The 18,610-nt window shown below is 44.7% G+C and overlaps 2 protein-coding genes and 1 long non-coding RNA gene across 9 annotated transcripts; 2 read left to right on the forward strand and 1 right to left on the reverse strand.

Moving 5' to 3' along the window:
- The first annotated feature begins 9 nt into the window (after window positions 1–9).
- On the forward strand, window positions 10–5,486 carry LOC103969388 (GATA transcription factor 21). Of its 4 annotated transcripts, none has more exons than XM_065088323.1 (7): window positions 10–149; window positions 425–655; window positions 2,770–2,976; window positions 3,170–3,889; window positions 4,310–4,442; window positions 4,519–4,872; window positions 4,981–5,486. In XM_065088323.1, exons 4-7 carry the CDS (start codon window positions 3,801–3,803, stop codon window positions 5,350–5,352), a joined length of 948 nt encoding a protein of 315 aa, XP_064944395.1. In that variant the 5' UTR covers window positions 10–149; window positions 425–655; window positions 2,770–2,976; window positions 3,170–3,800; the 3' UTR covers window positions 5,353–5,486. The 4 variants fall into 4 exon arrangements, with proteins under 4 accessions (XP_064944395.1, XP_064944394.1, XP_064944397.1 ...); XM_065088322.1 differs by lacking the exon at window positions 10–149 and adding an exon at window positions 178–333; XM_065088325.1 differs by lacking the exons at window positions 10–149; window positions 4,310–4,442 and adding an exon at window positions 178–333.
- A 3,468-nt stretch (window positions 5,487–8,954) lies between these two features.
- Window positions 8,955–13,016, forward strand: LOC103969391 (cytochrome P450 90D2-like). Of its 3 annotated transcripts, XM_009382902.3 has the most exons (8): window positions 8,956–9,359; window positions 9,547–9,871; window positions 10,043–10,192; window positions 10,279–10,524; window positions 10,665–10,754; window positions 10,834–11,019; window positions 11,280–11,401; window positions 11,856–12,089. In XM_009382902.3, exons 1-8 carry the CDS (start codon window positions 9,148–9,150, stop codon window positions 11,941–11,943), a joined length of 1,419 nt encoding a protein of 472 aa, XP_009381177.2. In that variant the 5' UTR covers window positions 8,956–9,147; the 3' UTR covers window positions 11,944–12,089. The 3 variants fall into 3 exon arrangements, with proteins under 3 accessions (XP_009381178.2, XP_009381177.2, XP_064944398.1); XM_009382903.3 differs by lacking the exon at window positions 11,280–11,401 and having other exon boundaries at window positions 8,955–9,359; window positions 11,856–13,016; XM_065088326.1 differs by lacking the exons at window positions 10,665–10,754; window positions 10,834–11,019 and having other exon boundaries at window positions 9,014–9,359; window positions 11,856–12,090.
- Window positions 13,017–13,488: 472 nt separating this feature from the next.
- Window positions 13,489–18,484, reverse strand: LOC135596265 (uncharacterized). 2 transcript variants are annotated; one of them, XR_010480890.1, is made up of 4 exons: window positions 17,599–18,484; window positions 15,100–15,227; window positions 14,370–14,484; window positions 13,489–14,274 (listed from the first exon to the last, which is right to left on the reverse strand). It is a non-coding gene; the product is annotated as an uncharacterized LOC135596265 (long non-coding RNA). The 2 variants fall into 2 exon arrangements; XR_010480891.1 differs by having other exon boundaries at window positions 17,955–18,479.
- Window positions 18,485–18,610: the final 126 nt, after the last annotated feature.

Genomic DNA, 18,610 nt, shown 5'->3' on the forward strand with positions numbered 1-18,610 from the left:
AGATACTCCACCATATTCTTCCTCGCCTTATTCCTCCGGCCCTTCTCCTCACTGCCCGCCGGTTGCTCCGCCGCCTCCTTCTATCGGCCGTCGTGGCCATCCCGGGTAGGCAAGGGTGGTCTCCAGGAGGGAAGGCCGCCGCAGCGGAGGTAAAGGAGCTCTTTTTCTTATATATATCTGTATGTGTGTGTGAAATTAACATTCGGAAGAACAAATATGCTATTTCAAAGATTTGAAAGGGTACATTTGCAAAAACAACAAAACAAAACCCTCGCTGGAAGAGAACAGGAAAACAGAAAGGCCAAAACAGAGCAACCATGAAACGGCACAAAGGTTTGGGCGGAGGAGAGAGAGAGAGAGAGAAGAGGGATCGGAGACATTACCGGAGAGGGACTCACGTGCTCTTGGGTTTCTTTGGACGCAGGGAACTCGAGGAAGAAGGCGAAGATAGTGGTTCCCCCTCCCTCCTCCGCGCCTGACCCTTCCCCTCATTCTAAGCGGTCTCCGCCGCCGCCTCTCCCGCCGCCGCCCGCTAGGTTGTTCCCCAACTACCCTTCGCCTTTCTCGACCTCTTCGACCCCTCTCCCCCCGCCGTCCATGCCGAGGAAGAGCTTTCTTCGCCGCATCCTGCCGCTCGTCTTGGTCGGCTCCGCAGGTCGCCTTTCCGTGCTGTTTTCTTGCTTTCATTGTTGTGAATTCATGTCGTTGATCACGATTTACCTTTTTCTTGCCACATTCAATATGCTTTTTCTTGCTGGTTTCCTCATCGGTTTTCGTTTTTTTTATGCCTTTGAATCGAGCAAAATGAATCTTGCTTTCATTGTTGTGAATTCATGTCATTGATCACGATTTCTCTTTTTCTTGCCACATTCAGTATGCTTTTTCTTGCTGGTTTCCTCATCGGTTTTCGTTTTTTTTTGTCTTTGAATCGAGCAAAATGAATCTTTTTAGGGTTTTATTGCCATATTTTATACTCAAAACAAAGCAGTTGAATTCTAATGAACCGAAATACGGAGGATCCGGCTGAACCTTATCTGCTACTGCAAATTCGATTATACTCAAAACAAAGCAGTTATGCATCAATTCGATTATACTGATTATGAATTTTAGTAACTATGCATCACTAAAATATGTTATGCATTTAGCTGATATATTATTGTAATTAATTGATTTTTGCACTAGCTCCTTACACCACTTCTATATCATGACTTTTGGCTAGTTAGTGTGTGATCTGGAGTGGTGTTCTTGAATATGGAAAGCTTGACTTTTCAAGATAATGTGTTGAACCCTAGGTTTTGTATAAGGCAAAATACTGAAACAAGAGGAAGGCTTCATCGAGCAAGGCAATTAATCTTCTCTCTTGCTATTTTTATTGTGATTGACAAGTTGAATTACATGCATCATAGCCTAGAAACAGTGGGCATTGGTGTTACCCTGGGGTGTTCTAGAAAAATTAACTATAGACAAGCATCTATAATGAAGCATCAGGATGATAAATTTGAAGTAAATATAACTGTTATTGAATTGATAACCATATGCTAATGATGTTGGTCAGTCTAGTGGGACAGAGATCAATGGCATTTGAAAGTGGATGCAGTTAACTTGCCATCTGTTGCCTAGATGTCAAATTTTAGGCATGTATTGACAATATCAATTAACGATAAAGTATATATTCTACAATTTTTGGAGGTATCAAGACTCTTCATTATTTCTCTGTTGGTGTTATTGTAATAGGTAATGAGCAATAAAATGTTCAATACCCAACGGGAGGACTGGAATGTGACATTTCTGTAGCCAAGTTTCCGTTCGCCTTTTGGAGAATCAGTTTATTTTGTTTCATCTTTTCCATTGGTCTACCTTTTCCAAAAAGTAAAAAAATTCTTCTGACTTCAGCTTGTCATACATATGAGTCGCTGTGAATTGAATGGAATTTGCCTTGCAAATCCTCTATTATAGATTTCAATCGACTTGTTTCTATTGTTTCCATTTGTCAGAAATATTCTTATTAATTATTATTATTTTTCATTCGGTAGCCATTTAATTATTCAGTTTATTTCTTTATACTATTATCTATAATATTTATATGAGATGATGATACAAGTCTAAAATGATTCCTATGATAGCTTAAACAAAATTGATTTTGTGGAGGTATGAACATCTCTTAGTATCTTCACCAGAGGTGCTGTGCTGCCTTGAAACAATTATGTATGTGAGTCAAACAAGAATGAACATATGGTTGTGATTTTCTTGAGCTTAATAATATTTATGCGATCTTGAACGAGCCTGACCTGAATATGATCTTAAGTTCAAGCTGCTTGTGAACACCAAACTATCCAAAGTAGGGTGGGACGAAAGGAGGGAGGGTTTAGAAGGAGGTGGTTAAAGAAAAATGATGGGGGAAGAGAGGAAGGTGTTAAAAGGTTTTTAGAGGGTAAAAGAAAGAGAGAATATATGGTACAATAGGAAGGGATTTAGTGTTTCTAACCTAATTATATAGCCTACAACTTAATCCCAACACTTGTTATCAAAGATCAAATATACATATGTATCACAGTATCCTTTTTTTCCTAAACCAAAATCTTACATAGTTAAACCTGATTACAGTACAAACCTGAGTTAGCTAAGCTTTTATGAATATAGTGTGTTTCTGATTGTATGTTAAGTAATTTGAGCATTTTTTAGCATGCCAATCTCTTGCATTAATAAGATTTCCATATCTCTCTGCTCATGTTGATGTGTGATACTAATAAGTAATTCTACAAAATGCAGCTTTTGCATATATGGCGACATCAAAGAAGATTGTAACAGAGAAAGATGGAAAAACTGGCCTAGAGTTTTCTTCTCTTCCACCTCAGAGTACAGAAACTACCAGTTCCTGATTGATCAGCCTATGGAGACTTTCCCTACATGCTTTTTAGTTGAAACCACTTGGTTTTCATTTGGATTGGAATTAAATATTGACTAATTAGACAAAAGGTTAATTTCGTTTAGATTTTCTGAGTCTTTTAAGAGTCAAAATTCTATGTTTGAGATTTGTGTGTGTGTATATATATATATATATATATATATATATATATATATATATATATATATATATATATATATATATATATACACCTCAGTGAATGGTCATCATTTGGGCGCTTATCACCTTGTTCCATCGAGACAGGAAACACGGTTTTTGCCTCGCACATGCCCACGCGGCTGTCTCGCGTTATGTCAGTGGGAGGCCTGATGACATCAGCTACACGCAGTCAAAATCGTGTTCCCTGCCTCGGCCGAGGCGAGCGAGCTGACTCGATGACTTACTATTTAGGTCACATTATGAATAGCCATGTCGGCGTCGTCTTCTGGTTAAATGTGAAGTACTTTCTCCCACCATCACGAGAGAGAGAGAGAGAGAGGTAGGCATGGTGTGCATTGTCACGTAGCTCCCTGCCATATGACTCTTGGATTTGGGAATGCCCACTCGAAAGCTACATTTTGTTGGACGCACCCCCATCAATCATCGAGCCTCCCCTCCCCTCATTACCTCAGGCACTGTGACGGCGTTATCAAGATCGAATGGCGCTCCTCCTGCGTATCCTCTCTTCTCCTCTCATACAATTTGACTGCAGCTTCGCAGGTATGACCTAATGCTTCAGAGATGACAACGTAGTTTGTGTGTTAGCTGCAGAGCTTTGATCCAACAGGAAGAGTGAGATCTGACCACCGCAGAAAGGTAAATCCGCAGAGCTTTGATCCAACAGGAAGAGTGAGTTCTGACCACCGCAGAAAGGTAAATCCAACAACAATGACTGATGAGCCAAGTCGAGGCAGGAGGCTGCTCATGGCTCGCTGCTTGTCCCCGCATTCGATCAAATAGTGACAGATGGCAGGCAAGTCACAGGTATACTTCTATCTATCTTATGTGGGATTTAGTTGATGCCGTTTGTGGCAAGTTGGAGTATTAGATACTCTTGGGGATGTGCTCTTCGGTTCCTTCTCTTTACCCCCCGCCACACTCTCATGAAGTGGAAGTGTCACGTGAATGCCTTTCTGCTCCTCGCTGGTCATCGTTCTTTGTTTGTTTACCATATAAACGGGGATTTGACCCTCTTCCTCACGCTGATTGATCCGTCCTTGCTCTATGATAGCTCATTGTTGGTTGGTCTATGGTCCCTATTCGCACTGTGGAACAAATTTGTTTCCCTGTGCTCCTTTGTCCTCTCGTCTCCTTTCAAGTTATCGACACTCTCTTCCGGGAAGGACTGCAACGCCCCTACTCCTATCCTCTCTCACCTTCCTGTCTCTCCATGTCTCCGTTCAGTTTGAACCAGTCACCTACTGTCCCCGTAGAGGAGGGGGAGAGAGATCCTGGTCAAGCTTCTTCCTTCTCATGTCCCAGCTTCTTCGGTAGCCGCCATGATCCGAGAGCATATCCTTGCATGGACCGTCAAGAGGTGAGGCATTCTTGCACCAGGGACATAGATCGCGGCCTCTTCTCATGCAATTTAGCATCTTATCTTTTCTCTGTAGCCCAAGGAGCGGTTCCTGCCTCATCCAGTCGACAGCAAGGACGATGGTACTCTCAAACTCCCTCTCTGCGATCCCTACGTTACCGAAGAAGGTGTAGTGGCGGATAGGGCTGGTCAATGGTTGTCCTCCAAGATGCGATTTATGAGGAAGATGATGAATTCGAGTCACATCGTTGTGAGCAAACAACCGAGAGGAAGCATGCGAATTACACCTGACGACCAAAGCCGATCGCACCGATTAGGGTATAGCGGGAGCAACCAAAGCAACAATTCCCCGAGTGGTATCATCAGAGTCTGCAGCGATTGCAACACGACCAAGACTCCTCTGTGGAGGAGCGGTCCTCGTGGCCCCAAGGTAATTAAGTACCACTCGATCCATCGACACTGTTCTACGTATCCATCTATCTTCTTCACATGTGCGTATGTCTTCGACCCTTTACATTGCGTTGCATGCATGGTGCAGTCCCTCTGTAATGCGTGTGGAATACGACAGAGCAAGGCGAGGCGGGCGATGGCGGCTGCAGCCCGAAACGGTGGACTAATAATCCCCGCAACATATCCGGCTAAAGCGCCAAGACAGGAGAAGATAGACATCGATCGAACTCTCCCCTTCAAGAAACGGTGCAAGATTGATACTGCCAGTAGTAGTAGTAGTAGTAGCAGCAGCAGCAGCAGTACTACCACTACTACTACTGCTAGTAGTAGGAAGCATTGCTTTGGCAATGTTACATCGAGCTCAAACAAGAGTTCGGCAATCCAAAGGGTCTTCCCGCAGGAAGAGAGGGACGCAGCGATATTGTTGATGGCTTTATCTTGTGGCCTAATTCGGAGTTGAGTGTCTGTTCTTTTCTTGTATTTGAGGTGTCATCTAATAATAAATAAACCAGATTTGTGCTACTGTGTTAGCTGAGTGAGGAAGAGTGAAATGAAGTTATGGAAGAAATAAGATTATTTTTTTGGGAATTCTAATGGATTGGTATTCTTAAACATTTCCATTTCTTTTCTTTTTCTTGAGAAAAAGCATATGCTAAACCATCATGATATGAAACATCACATACAGTGATGTGAAATCAAGGCAGCACTCAATTATATAATTATGTCAAGATCATTATACTAACTAAACCTATAATTACTGATAGATGACAATTGAATGTAGACAGACAATGCAATGTGGTGGCATCCCTTAATTTGCAGTAAAATTGTCCACCTTGTAAAAGTGTTTGAAATGGCATGTTTTACCACAGATAAAAACATTCAAACACCAGTAGAATCTTTCTAGTGGCCTAAACCCCGTCGTATCGAACTATGTTTGGGGTAATCCTGTTGTACTAGATTCTGAAACTTACAAGATTTATACATGTTCCAATAGATTCTGAAACTTACAAGATTCATACATGTTCCAACAATCCAAAGTTCAAAATGACAAAGTAAGAACAAGACAATTAGTAGAGATTAAAACTTATTGTAGCTTTTCTTGCTAGAAGAAATAAAATAAAAAGAGTTGCACATTGTATTATGAACTATATGTTATTTCTCACTCTATTTTAATAATTTAATAACATCGATAGATGCTACCTATCTATGCTCCGATATGATATTTCATTCTTTCATGGAGCATATTGTTATCGACTTCTATTTCGTTGAAGATCAAATTGTTAGACTTCATAGTTATTATAAAATGTGTTCCGCTCTCGTTATTCTAAGATTAATATTCATGACAAAAGTTCAATCGATATATTTACCAATTATATCTTCATCGTATCAATCGATATATTTCATGAGCATGATTGAAGAAATTGGATGTCATTCTACTGAAACAAAACATTACTCTCTCAAGAACATCCTGTCATTTGCATGAAACTAATGATAAAGCATATTCAAATTACCATGGCAAACAATTAAATTTCTTGAAGGGAGAGCAGAAGAAATGTGATATCTACTCTTTTCAGAACGAAGAGTCCACAATAGCATCAACCATGTCTCCATATAATGATGCTTCCTGGGTCTGCTTGTGTCGGCCCACAAGGGCCTCTCCCTGTGGCCATGCATGCAGCTTCTTCGTTCACAGGAAGCGGAGGAGAACATGACTGACTGCTGATTTGACAGATTACTCTGTGGATTGTACCACCACCATTGAACTTGCTTGTCAGCAGATGGTATTGGGTCAACACCTACTGCAGGAAGGTCAAATATGGGTTGACAGCCGTGGCATTTAAACCTCCTAGACCAGCGTTGCATGAGATGAAGAAGAAGAAGAAGAAGAAGAAGAAGAAGAAGAAGAAGAAAACCCCATGTTTTGGGCCTTTGGCCAATTGGGTTTTGTTCTGGCATGACAGGGGAGCAGAGAGAGTCGGCAGTCAAACTGTGACTCGAGGAGGCCAGAGGACATGAACCCACAGCCCCGAGCAGGCACAGGGTACTGCCGTCTCTGCTTCCTTTACTTCTCCCCTCGGCCAGTGAGATCTCGGCACTGTGCTGCTATGCTATGTTCACAAGAGATGGCAGGGATGGTACGATGAGGTACTCCGTATTGAAATCTTAGAACCATGAAACCGATGTGCCATAAAGGAGGACACTTGCGATATGGACAATGGACTTGGGGAGTAACAGTGGAGGCAATTAGGGTAGTCAAATCACAAGCTTACTTACATACATCATCAGCTTTTACTCCCACAGCCGGCACCCCTGTCGGTGCACAGAACCTTGGACCTGGTCAACCCCGCAAGATCCATCCAATCTTGGTAGAACACCATTTAGTGCTCCCACACAGTGGCAGCAACAGCTTTTTTGCTTGCTTAATGCTGACTATGGGACTTGTGGTTGCTTTCGTAGGGCACAGATTTGTAATGAACTACTTGTCCACTTTATCTCTCCGTCTGATTCCTGTCCTCCTCTTAGCTCCAGTCCACTTTGCGTGTGTGCAGAGAGATGATCCATCTATATCCCCAGCTATGCAGCTGTGGGACTCGTTTTCCATTCTTAAATCATGTCGAGGAGATACCGGAAGCCCACCGATCGAGTTCATCCGCCATTAACTATCAACAAATCTGATGCAGTAGGAGCTGGTGAAATCATTCACTCTGGAATTAATACTGATGCCTGGGTTGGGTGGACGGCAATCTAGTCGGGAATCTCTGCTCGCCCCCAGCTCTGGGCCAATCAGCTCGCGGGATTGCTCGCCCAAAAAGATCTGAAAGGAGAGCATCTTTCTTTCGGTGTCAGACATGGAGTAAGCGGAGGAGGGGTGGGTGTGGGGTGAGTGATGGATGCGGAAGAAGGGGGGGGGGGGGCGGCGGTGAGAGCTGATATGGTCACATCATGCGTTGATCTCCCAACTACCCTGTACAGCCACCTCCCCTGTTCCCCTGTACCGCCTGTGACAGCGATGGGTTACACGGGCGGGCGGAACAGATCAGCGAGCGTGGCAGCATCAATTGCACGATCAGTAGACCGCAACCATGACAGGGAAACAAGGCGCGGAAGAGGACGAGATGTGCAAAACGTAAAAAATGTTCCGTTTGTTGTGACTCCAATGTGAGCTCACGCCCCACCCCTCACTCACGCAGCATTCAGCAGGCCATGACAAGACAACCTTCGCCTTTGAATCAGACTTGTTCTTCTCTCCTCTCTCCTGCTGCTGCTGCTGCCCTCTGTTACCAAGCAAGCATCTTCTTCGTCCTCTGGGGATGAGGATGAAAAGGTGTGCCGGCAGACAATGCCAATCCACGGGGTGGAGTTGAATTGGACCGGTCGTGTCTGTCAAGCATCACAAGCCTTAAGCCTCAAGTTAAGGAGGTGGTAACAGTCGGATGTATTCACTACGGCCATGCATGTGCAGAAGCAAGAAGAGGATTTGCCAAAGCGAGAAAGTGGCCGGAGACCTCAACCTGACCCAATTTGTTTTGCGCAATCGGTGGGGGCAGTGAGCCTGTGCAGAGAGAAAAAGTTGCTTTTGGGTTGGGTTGGGTAGGGTAGGGTAGGGTAAATCCTCCCCCCCCCCCCCCCCCGAGAAGAAGATCAACCCTTCCCTTGTGGCATCATAATGACTCGCATTACTCCATTACCGGGCAGCAGTCGAAGCACAGCAACAAGCGGGGAGAAAGCAAAAAGGGTGGCGTTCTATATTGGGCACCACAGGTGGGGTGGCGTGGGAGGTGGGGCTATCTCATTCTATGTTGATTGTGTGGTCATCCCGTCCGTGTCGGACTAAGAAATCATAGTTATCGAAACCGAGAGGGAAAGAGGGAGTAAAGGGTTTGGGGAGGATGATGGAGGGAGGTGGGTGGAGAGAGGATTTCTATTGAATGGAGTTGGCATGTGTGCACGAGGCGTGCAGCAGCGCTTGCAATCTCAAGGACTTGCGGCACGATACAATCATAGACGTGGGGGCTATGCATTAGAGTGGGGACTGCCAAAGCCCATTCAAATGGGCCTTGTACTTTAGCTTCTCGAACGCCAAACTCTTTCTCCGCCTCTTCCTCCTCCTCCTCCTCCTCCTCCTCCTCCTCATCATACCCATTCATCGCTCTCCTTCTCTCCTCTCCGAACTCCTCCTCTTTTGGTCGCCACCTACGTTATGTAACGTACTAAGCGGTTCACAGGACCATCAGCAGGATCGGATCCTCGGAAGATGGACACGTCGCTGGTGCTGTGGGCGGCGTCGGTTACACTCTTGGCGACGGTGATCATCGCCCGGACATGGGGGATGAAGAGAAGCGGCCAAAGAGGTCATCGACTCCCTGCAGGATCCCGGGGTTGGCCTCTCGTCGGCGAGACCCTCCAGTTCGTGTCCTGCGCCTACTCGCCTCGGCCGGAGAGGTTCATGGACAAGCGGACGCTCATGTACGTGATACGCACACGCCACTTTAATTATTGGCCCTCCTTGCACGATTGGCCTCCTCCACGCTGCCCCCGCCACACGGTGGCCGCTACGCCGCATCGGTCGCTCCGTCTTGTGATTTTATGTGGAGCGGCTTAATTTGGTCATCGTCGCAGGTCCGCTTAGATTCCCGGCTTTGTCTGTGTACAGGTACGGGAAGGTGTTCAGGTCGCATCTGTTCGGCAGCCCGACGATCGTGTCGACCGACGCAGAGGTCAGTCGGTGTATCCTGCAAAGCGATGCGAGGACCTTCGTGCCGTGGTATCCGAAATCCCTCACGGAATTGATGGGGAAATCCTCCATTCTGCTCATCAATGGCAACCTCCAGAGACGAGTTCACGGCCTCATCGGCGCCTTCTTCAAGTCCTCCGACCTCAAGGCTCAGATCACCAGAGACATGCAGAGCTACGTGCAGGAGTCCATGATCAATTGGCAGGATGATCAGCTCATCCGCATCCAAGACGAGACCAAGAAGGTGTGTGTGTGTGTTCTCTTCAACCTCTCCTCAGTCCCCCTCCCCTTCATTATTTCCACGCACACGTGCACGCCCGTAGCGCCACATGCGAGGCCTAAGAATGGCCACAGTAGGTGAATTCAATGAGCCGGAGTTGGGCCTGTATATCATTTATTGTTCCTTGTGGATCAGATAATCTTCCAAATACTAGTCAAAGGGTTGATTGGATTGGAGCCGGGAAAGGAGATGCAGTTGTTGAAGCAACAATTCAAAGAATTTATTGCCGGGTTGATGTCTTTGCCGGTGAAGCTGCCCGGGAGTAGACTCTACAGATCACTACAGGCAAGTCTACCGCCTATTCGTTCAGTCATTCATCGATTCGTTCCATGGCACAGCGCGGCCAATAAATGAGCATTGCGTTGAGGCAGGCAAAGAAGAAGATGGTGATGCTAATAAAGAGCATCATCGAGGAGAAGAGGAAGAACAAGTTGGGATGCGCGCCGCGGGATGTGGTGGATGTGCTGATCAACGACGCCAGCGGCCAATTGACGGACAATCTGATATCGGACAACATGATCGATCTGATGATACCGGCCGAGGATTCCGTGCCTGTTCTTGTTACACTAGCAGTCAAGTACCTCAGCGAATGTCCTCTTGCTCTCCAACATCTGGAGGTACCCATCGAGAAACCATGCTCATTAAGCTTAAGTTCCACCACCACCACCACCACCATCGTCGTTAGCAATCCTGATAGCGTATGGGTCGTGGGGTTAGAGTATGTCATCGAACTATATCTGCTGTGAATGGATAACAGGAGGAGAATACGCGGCTGGAGAAGAGGAGATCGATGCTGGGTGGGGAACTGCAATGGGCCGACTACATGTCGTTGAGCTTCACGCAACACGTAAGTTGGATTCGGCAGATGGATAGAAGAAGGTGTGGAAGTAGGGAGAGGGTGACTGATGTATGGTAGGATGGAACAGGTGATAACGGAGACGCTACGTATGGGGAACATAATTAGCGGGATCATGAGGAAGGCGGTGAAGGATGTGGAGATCAGGGGGCACTTGATACCCAAAGGCTGGTGCGTGTTCACGTACTTCCGATCGGTACACCTGGACGAGAAGCACTACGAGGAGGCGTACAAGTTCAATCCATGGAGGTGGAAGGTGAGTGTGCGTGCGTGCGTGCGTTGCTGGTGATGGATCCATCGCCCACCTGCCTCTCCTTCGCACAACAGGGTGAAGAGGGAGGGAGGGAGGGGGGGGGAGGGGGAGGGGGGGAGTCGGGTGTTAGTCAACCTCATGCCCAATTGCTTTTATTGCTGCTAGATCTCCTATCATCCTTTTGCTTATCTTTATCTGAGCGCCTTCTTCTTCTTCTTCTTCTTTTTCTTCTTCTTCTTCTTCTCCCCGTGGGCGCCCCACAGGACAAGGACATGAGTTCTTGTGGCTTTACTCCTTTTGGAGGTGGGCAAAGGCTGTGCCCTGGGCTGGATCTGGCCAGGCTGGAGGCTTCCATCTTTCTTCACCACTTGGTCACCAACTTCACGTAAGCATAGCCATCAACCCCTCTTCTTCAGATTCCTCTTACTCGGTTTCTTCTTGTTCTTTCTTCTTTGCTGCTACTTTTGTTGCGTTTTGTTGTACTACGACTGCACATCTCTCGCTGCATATCATTCTCGCTTGCATGCATCATCATCATCATCGGCAAACATTATGCTCGGTCACACGTGTGTGTGTCTGCGGGCTAAAATATGGAATGAGTTACATTGATGTTTTCCGCTGCTGTGGTTTTTATCTACGCCTCGAGTATTTCTGGTTTCTGGGATTTCCGCCAAGGATGTGAGCCATGTACACAACATGTCGGCACACACCGGTGCTAATGCATCCACCGCAGCGGCACACACGTGTGCTGGAGTCACTGTCTGCATTGCATCATCACGCATGATAGATGAGTCTGATCCGCCTCTTGTGTGTGTGTCTGTGTGTGTGAGAGACCACAGGTGGGTGGCAGAGGAGGACCACATCGTGAACTTTCCTACTGTAAGAATGAAGGGGGGAATGCCCATCCGGGTAAGGAGGAGGAGCTGATGCTATGCAACAAAATGGTAACCGGGGAGGGCCTCAGTCTTCTTCACAGGTATGAACTCCGGAGGAGGAGGAGGAGCAGAGGAGGAGAGAAATAATGACGGAGGGAGGGAGGTGGGACGAGCAAAGGGCTGTTGGCTTTATGGCCTCATGGGGTAAAAAGGGGGTGGGGAGGGGTGGGGAGTAGGGTAGGATGGACCACCACCAGTGGCCTGTCAATTTAGGGTGGGACGCCACACAGACTGAAAGCTCCCATAGGCTGTAGATAAATACATACTTTTTGAGCATAGAATAAATGATTGTGTACAGAGGATGATGAACGGAGGCCATGTCACACGGTCGTAGGATCACAGCCCCAACAAAAGAAATGAAAGAGGTGAAAGGAGTCTGCGGCGGAGAAGAGATGCGAGGGGTTTGACCGGGGTAAAGCTGCTTTTGGGAAGACGGAGGGGAAGGGGGAGAGTATGCAGGGCCTAGAGAAGGGCTACCAAAGCTAGTATAGTCTCATTGCGAATTCCAACCCTCGGCTGTGCTGCTCCTGCTGCTGCTGACAAAAGTGGAGGTGGAGAGGACACTGAAGTGGGGTTGCTTTCATGCGGTGGGGATCGTGGCAAGCCCATGCACTCTCATCCATCTTGCTCTTGCGTAACTTTCACAAGCAGAGGTCCAAAAGGCTCCGAGCAGCATCTCCTCAGACCACCACCGCTGCCTTCCTACCATCTCTTCATGGCGTTGGTGATCCACCAGGTTTGTAGCCGATCCTGTTGCAAATGTGACAAGGGTGGGTGCCATGGTGCAAAAACACTGTTGAGGGGGTGAGTGCGAGGTGTAATAGAGCACAAGGAGGCTCATTTATGACAGACAACCATCAAAAGGCATGGATGAGAATTGCCTTGCAACTTCACCGAGGGTCTCTCCGCCGCCTTGGGGGTCTCAGTGGCTTGTGAGATGTAAGACTGAGATCAACGATTGCCATATGCACCACACAAATGAAACGTTCGGGTTGTGTTAGTAAACCTCCACTGGTTTCCATTTCCATTACCATTTCATATTATGATTCCTCAACATGTTTTTCATTACCATTCTCATCTCTAGCAGATGTGTTAGTAGGCATTTCCTTGTTGTTTTCACAACACATCAACAAGAATATATTCAGCACCCACAAAATATATCACCACTACTTAGCACAACTTAATGCCAGTTCTTTTTGTTCATCGGACGTTATAGAATGACCATATAATTGTATTTTTGCGCACATTAATAACTATGCAAGCCATGACATGGCCAATCATGAAAAATAATAATATAGAGTTGACTCTTCATTAGAGAAATATCACTGTCATTGAGGACGAGAATCTCTTCAAAGATATGGAGGTGGTAATTTTTTTTTGGGGTCTTAAATATCTATCTGTCTATTCAAATACAGGATATTACATATTTGCCCCTCCATATATATATATATATATATATATATATATATATATATATATATATATATATACAATATAAAATTATATTGCATATTTTAAAATCATGCGGAGCATCACATAACCGAAAGCAGCAACTAAAAAACAAAGAACATGTCAATTAATAAAGAAAGGCCACCTCCGATTTGGGAATAATCCATTAAACAATGAACAAGTGAGAACAGTGGAATACATACCTCCAAGGCAATCAAAAGGAGGTCTCGTTCCTTTGTGCCAAATGTGTTACTCGTAGTGGACTAGAGTCGGACTCGAGTTCGGTGGGGTTGCGCCCCCCTGCATGCGTAACGTTCCGTCCATGTCAGTGAAGGATTGCCATGTCCTTTGAGATCTTAGCGGTGGTCCGACCCACCAACACACGTCCTTCATCATTGACCCGTGCGCTCCGCTCCGGCTGCGTTTCTTCAAGAGTACCCTTCCCTTGTTCACCACTTTTAGCTACGAGAAGGACCCCGAACTCCCTGAACCGAAGACGAGGGGTGAACATGGCCTCCACCGCAGCCATGGTTTGCTCACATAGCATGGGCACGATGGCCGTCGGATGCCCCCTCGATGTGTATCTGCTCAGATGCACCTGCAAAAGGAGGTTCCTCCTCATGGAGAAGAGGATGGCGCCCATAGTCCTGTAATGGACCCCCCACCATGGCCTGCAAGTTGCGATGGGGGCACCGAAGATTTACCAGGCCTTGCGTAATCCTTCTTCGGCCTCTGCGGCTTTACAAAGATAAAACACTCTCTCATGAGACCATATTTGACCGCAGAGCCTCATGCGAGAGGTATGCCATCACGTCAACCATATGCTTCAGAGGGCAGCAGTACCTTGGGAGTGTGACATGATCGAATCTTCAACCTGAAACCACCGTAAGAAACATCAAATGGAGCGAGAAAAAGAATTGGGCGTTTAAGGAGAGAACTCAGGTAACTCTACTTTTCGATCACCTTTACCTTTAGAAACGACCAACCGACAATGGTCAAAAGCCTGTTCGGAGATATCAACTGCATTATTACCTGCTCCTCAAAAGTTAAACTCAGCAACAACAATGATGCATGGTGTAGAGACCTAAACATGGACAGGAAAACGAGATCAGGGGCCCAGAAACATCATAATGCTATCTATGCCTCTATCAGAGAGTTAAAAGGTGGTAACAAGTATAACTTGGGTGTCTCTTCGCAACAAAATAACCAAAATGCTGTGTCTCAGCCAATCTCAATGATTGGATTCTACCGAGTAGGTGATTCGTCATTTTCAGAAGATGCAACTTCAGTGACAATAACCTTTTGGCATCATAATGCATCACTAGATCCCTATCATTTCTTTATTATCATATCTACATGAAAATGACTGGCAAACAACCACAACGGTTCCTGCTGGGAGTGATAAACTCAAGTATCACCAACTTTAAAAAAAAAAAAAAAAAAAAAACACTTTCTTAACCAGTGCTAAAACCACTCTTCCTGGAGAACAGGCCAAGATCCAGTAAGAGCAAAAGAAAGTGAGAAACTTCACAAGTTCCTTCTGTCCGCTGGAGGACCAGTCAGATCGAAGAACACTCAGATATGTACAAGTTCTCAGTACAATATCTATTTAAAAAAATTAACACTATTTGCATTTAAAAACCTCAAATTTAGATTCCGAGTAACCAGTAAGCACGAAAGATATTTGGCGATAGCTTACTTTGGACCTCAAGCCTTTAGAGGAGAATAAGAGTAGTCGACACTAATACTCTGCATAACAATCTGGTCCTCTAGCTGTTCCAACCCATCTTCAATCTTGTGTGAAGGGCGAAGTGGGCTGTCAATTGCCTTCAGGACATCGGAATATACCATTAGTGGAAGATGAAATTAAATACAAATGACACTCGATGACAGTATATGATGAGTATATCGAAAGACAAATAATTTTTGTCGCCTTGTCACTGGTGCCAAAGTTCTAATATTTTGCAGTTAGTGGTCTCTAACTGAAAATTAAAACAAAACCTTCATATGCTATAATTAAGGCTAGTTGTTGTCTCTTAGAAATTTGGTGATCTAGTTTATGTGATTCCAACACATTGAAATGGGGGAAAAAAATCTGAACACAGCCCTAATTGTTCGAATACCACATACACAGATCTTAGAAACATGAAGCAAGATCCCCATGCCCAAGATGCATTGGTAACATCACAACCCAATCCGAAGTACGGCAAATGACGAACTAAGCTCCTTGACCACCCTGACCTCAAGGTGATATGTGTCAGTTAGCAAAATGCAGCTCATTTGTAAGTTGTCGTCAAACCTAAATATAGATATAGAATAGTACAGTTTCAGATTTTAATTTATGATGACTGCCTAAGTAATGATGGACCTAAATATGGTTAATTTAATATTCATGTAATTCACAATCCAATTAGACCTGCAATGGATGTGGGCTAGGTTTTGGTCAATATATACCCACCCAAAGAAGTAGCTTCTGAATACCTCTTTTTGAGGGTTTGGCCCATATGGCTATGGAGCCTGAATTGTGACAGTTCGAACTATCACACTTTGCCACAAAAGAAACTTGGTGTCATATATAAAGGAACATCTTGCCAGTTCAACCATCTTGGACCAACTAGCGCTCCAGTAAAGTGTCTGATGATCTAACAGTCTGGGTGAATATATCAAAAACAAGTGAACCATACAATTCAACTGCATATTTAATTCCTATGAAGTCATAATTATGACTTAAGACTAATGAAATGTGCTTTAGAGATTAAATTTCTGTCAATAAAGACAATTCCATAAACTGATCGGTTGTACCAACTAAAATAATAACATTAGTCAACTAGAAAACAAAAAATAATATTTTAGTGTTATAAGAAAGATAAATTCATAATAATGAACAACAGAAAAAGAAAGCCAAGGTAACATGCATACAAGATAATCTGCATCTCAAAGAATAAATAAATTGAGAAAGTAATATCTAAAACAGGATTTATTTGCAACTTTCGGTATATCTAGTCCCAAATCGGATATGGGAGGATACTTGAGTTAATTTATAGGGCATAAGATTTCCAAGCTTAAGTACACCAGTCCTCCTGGTCCAAGCTTCAGCCTCGAGCAGCATGCAAAAGACTTTAACACCATAACCCAACCGTAAGAAATAAGAATGGCAAACCCCACTCATACCTCGAGCTTAAAAGAGGTGTAAAGAAACCATCTTTTGCCAGATTGACCACCTTAAGAGGGGATCAGCTCCCAAGTGTCTGGTTCCTGTACAATCTAGTTGAGTATCCAATGCATCCCATCCCAGCACCAAAATGGGAACCAACATGATGGCAATCATTTCATTCTTATACTTCTAGGTATGCAAAAAATTCCTGCTTGATGGTTAATAAGGGGAATGCTGATTGATCCATAATGGTGGTCGAAGTTTTGCCCTCAGCTAGCCAATTTTCAATTGTCATGGAGTGGAAAGGTTAGATTGCAATAGGTTACATTCGAACCAAATTTCTTATAGAATAAAGATGTGCTTAATAGTCTTCAGTTAAGTTAAATTGAGATCCAGATTGGTTTAAGCATGCGAATGGACCAGCCAAGTAATGTCCATCGAGTTAAATTGCTTAATGTAGCCGAACCGGACCGGTCTCGATTCCTGATTCAATGCATACACTAGTCATAATCCTTCTTTCAACCTTAAATTTGTGCCACTGTGGATTTAAAACTTAGTGAACATACACTTAGAAGCATGCAGCCAAGCCAAAATATTACTAAACTCTTCCCCGTGTAATCTGTCTTGATCATATCTGCAAACTTTTTGGCTTCTAATGCTTGGTACTATAGTTCTAACTTATGATTGATTAAACCCCACTATCTAAAATAGGGAATGGATTTAACTGATCCCAATATCTTCAAAATTTCAGGAAAATGATTAAAATTAGCAAAAAGTTTTGTTAGGATTGGGTGCATCTGGTTGATCATGGACCTTCTTTTGTACTATCCTACACACAATTTTAACCTAAAATGACAAATTTTAACAAATCCAACAGCCCCTGATGTGGTTCCACATCATGAAAACTTTGGCTAATCATATCCAACCATCAGATCTCGTTAAATTCAGCTATATCTTAACCTAAATGTCTATCATTGCTACAAGATTGGCATATACCAAATTTGATTCAACAATTCGAAGTGGAACTGACTTTTTGGGGATCACCTGGAAATTAAATGGATGAGGCCGATCTTTATCTGTCCTGACAGGTTGACAGACGCATATATATGCAAGAAAATTAGCCATGATAATCTGCACTCGTGCCTGCTCGCCCCCTCCATCTGATTCAGGAGACGTAGGGTTCATTGTCTTGAACAATGAAGTACACTTCATAATTCATGCTGCCTTACTTGCTTATACAGCTTGTTTGTGACACAAAAAGAATCATTATTGATGCATGATTAGTGGTCGAGTGACAAGATCAAATATGGTCAAATATAAGCACGTGCAAGGGAGTTTTTGTCTTAGATAATTGTACAGAAGAGAGAAAGTGAAATCAAGAGGGGTGGTTCAAACCAAACCTGGAAAACTAAGACCACCAGCACTCTCTGGCGGGATCGCAGCCGTCGCCGGCAACAGAAATATTGTGGATACAGGCCTCGATCTCCCCCTCCGTCATGGCCGCCGCGGGAACTGCCCGAAGGCCTTGAGGCCATCAAATTCAGCAACATCACGGGCTTCCCGCTTGCAAAAGGACTTAAATCTCCAGCGCTACTTCGATTTACTCTTCGTTTCCTGTATTTAGTTAGGGTAAGGGCAGGGTTCCGGGAGGCGGGTTACCCTCGCCCATGGCGGTACGAGACGGTACGGCGGCGCAGCCCTCGTAGCGGCTCATGTTTGGATTGATTCCCTGGTTCGCCGATTGTCTCTGTATTCCTCTCTCGCTCGCTCCTCCCGGCTCGATGGGGCGAATGGAGAAGGAAGCGAAGATGAAATCTTTTGGTACCGCCGAGGTTCGAATAGGCAGAAAAGAGACGAGGAAAGAGAGAAGCCGAATCAAAACTTCGCGGCGGTCGAAAGTAAGGCTTAATAACGGGTCGGGTCGGATTGAAATGCGCATTATTGATTGGCCCGAATCCTAACCAACGACAGGAAGGACAATACAAAAGTATAGGTCGAGTCTATGAGTAAATATATAATGACTATTTTAATTTCTTTGTTTTTATGTATTTTTCTG

This window comes from Musa acuminata, chromosome BXJ1-10 (genome assembly GCF_036884655.1).
Source record: "Musa acuminata AAA Group cultivar baxijiao chromosome BXJ1-10, Cavendish_Baxijiao_AAA, whole genome shotgun sequence".
In the NCBI taxonomy this organism is placed as follows: Eukaryota; Viridiplantae; Streptophyta; class Magnoliopsida; order Zingiberales; family Musaceae; genus Musa; species Musa acuminata.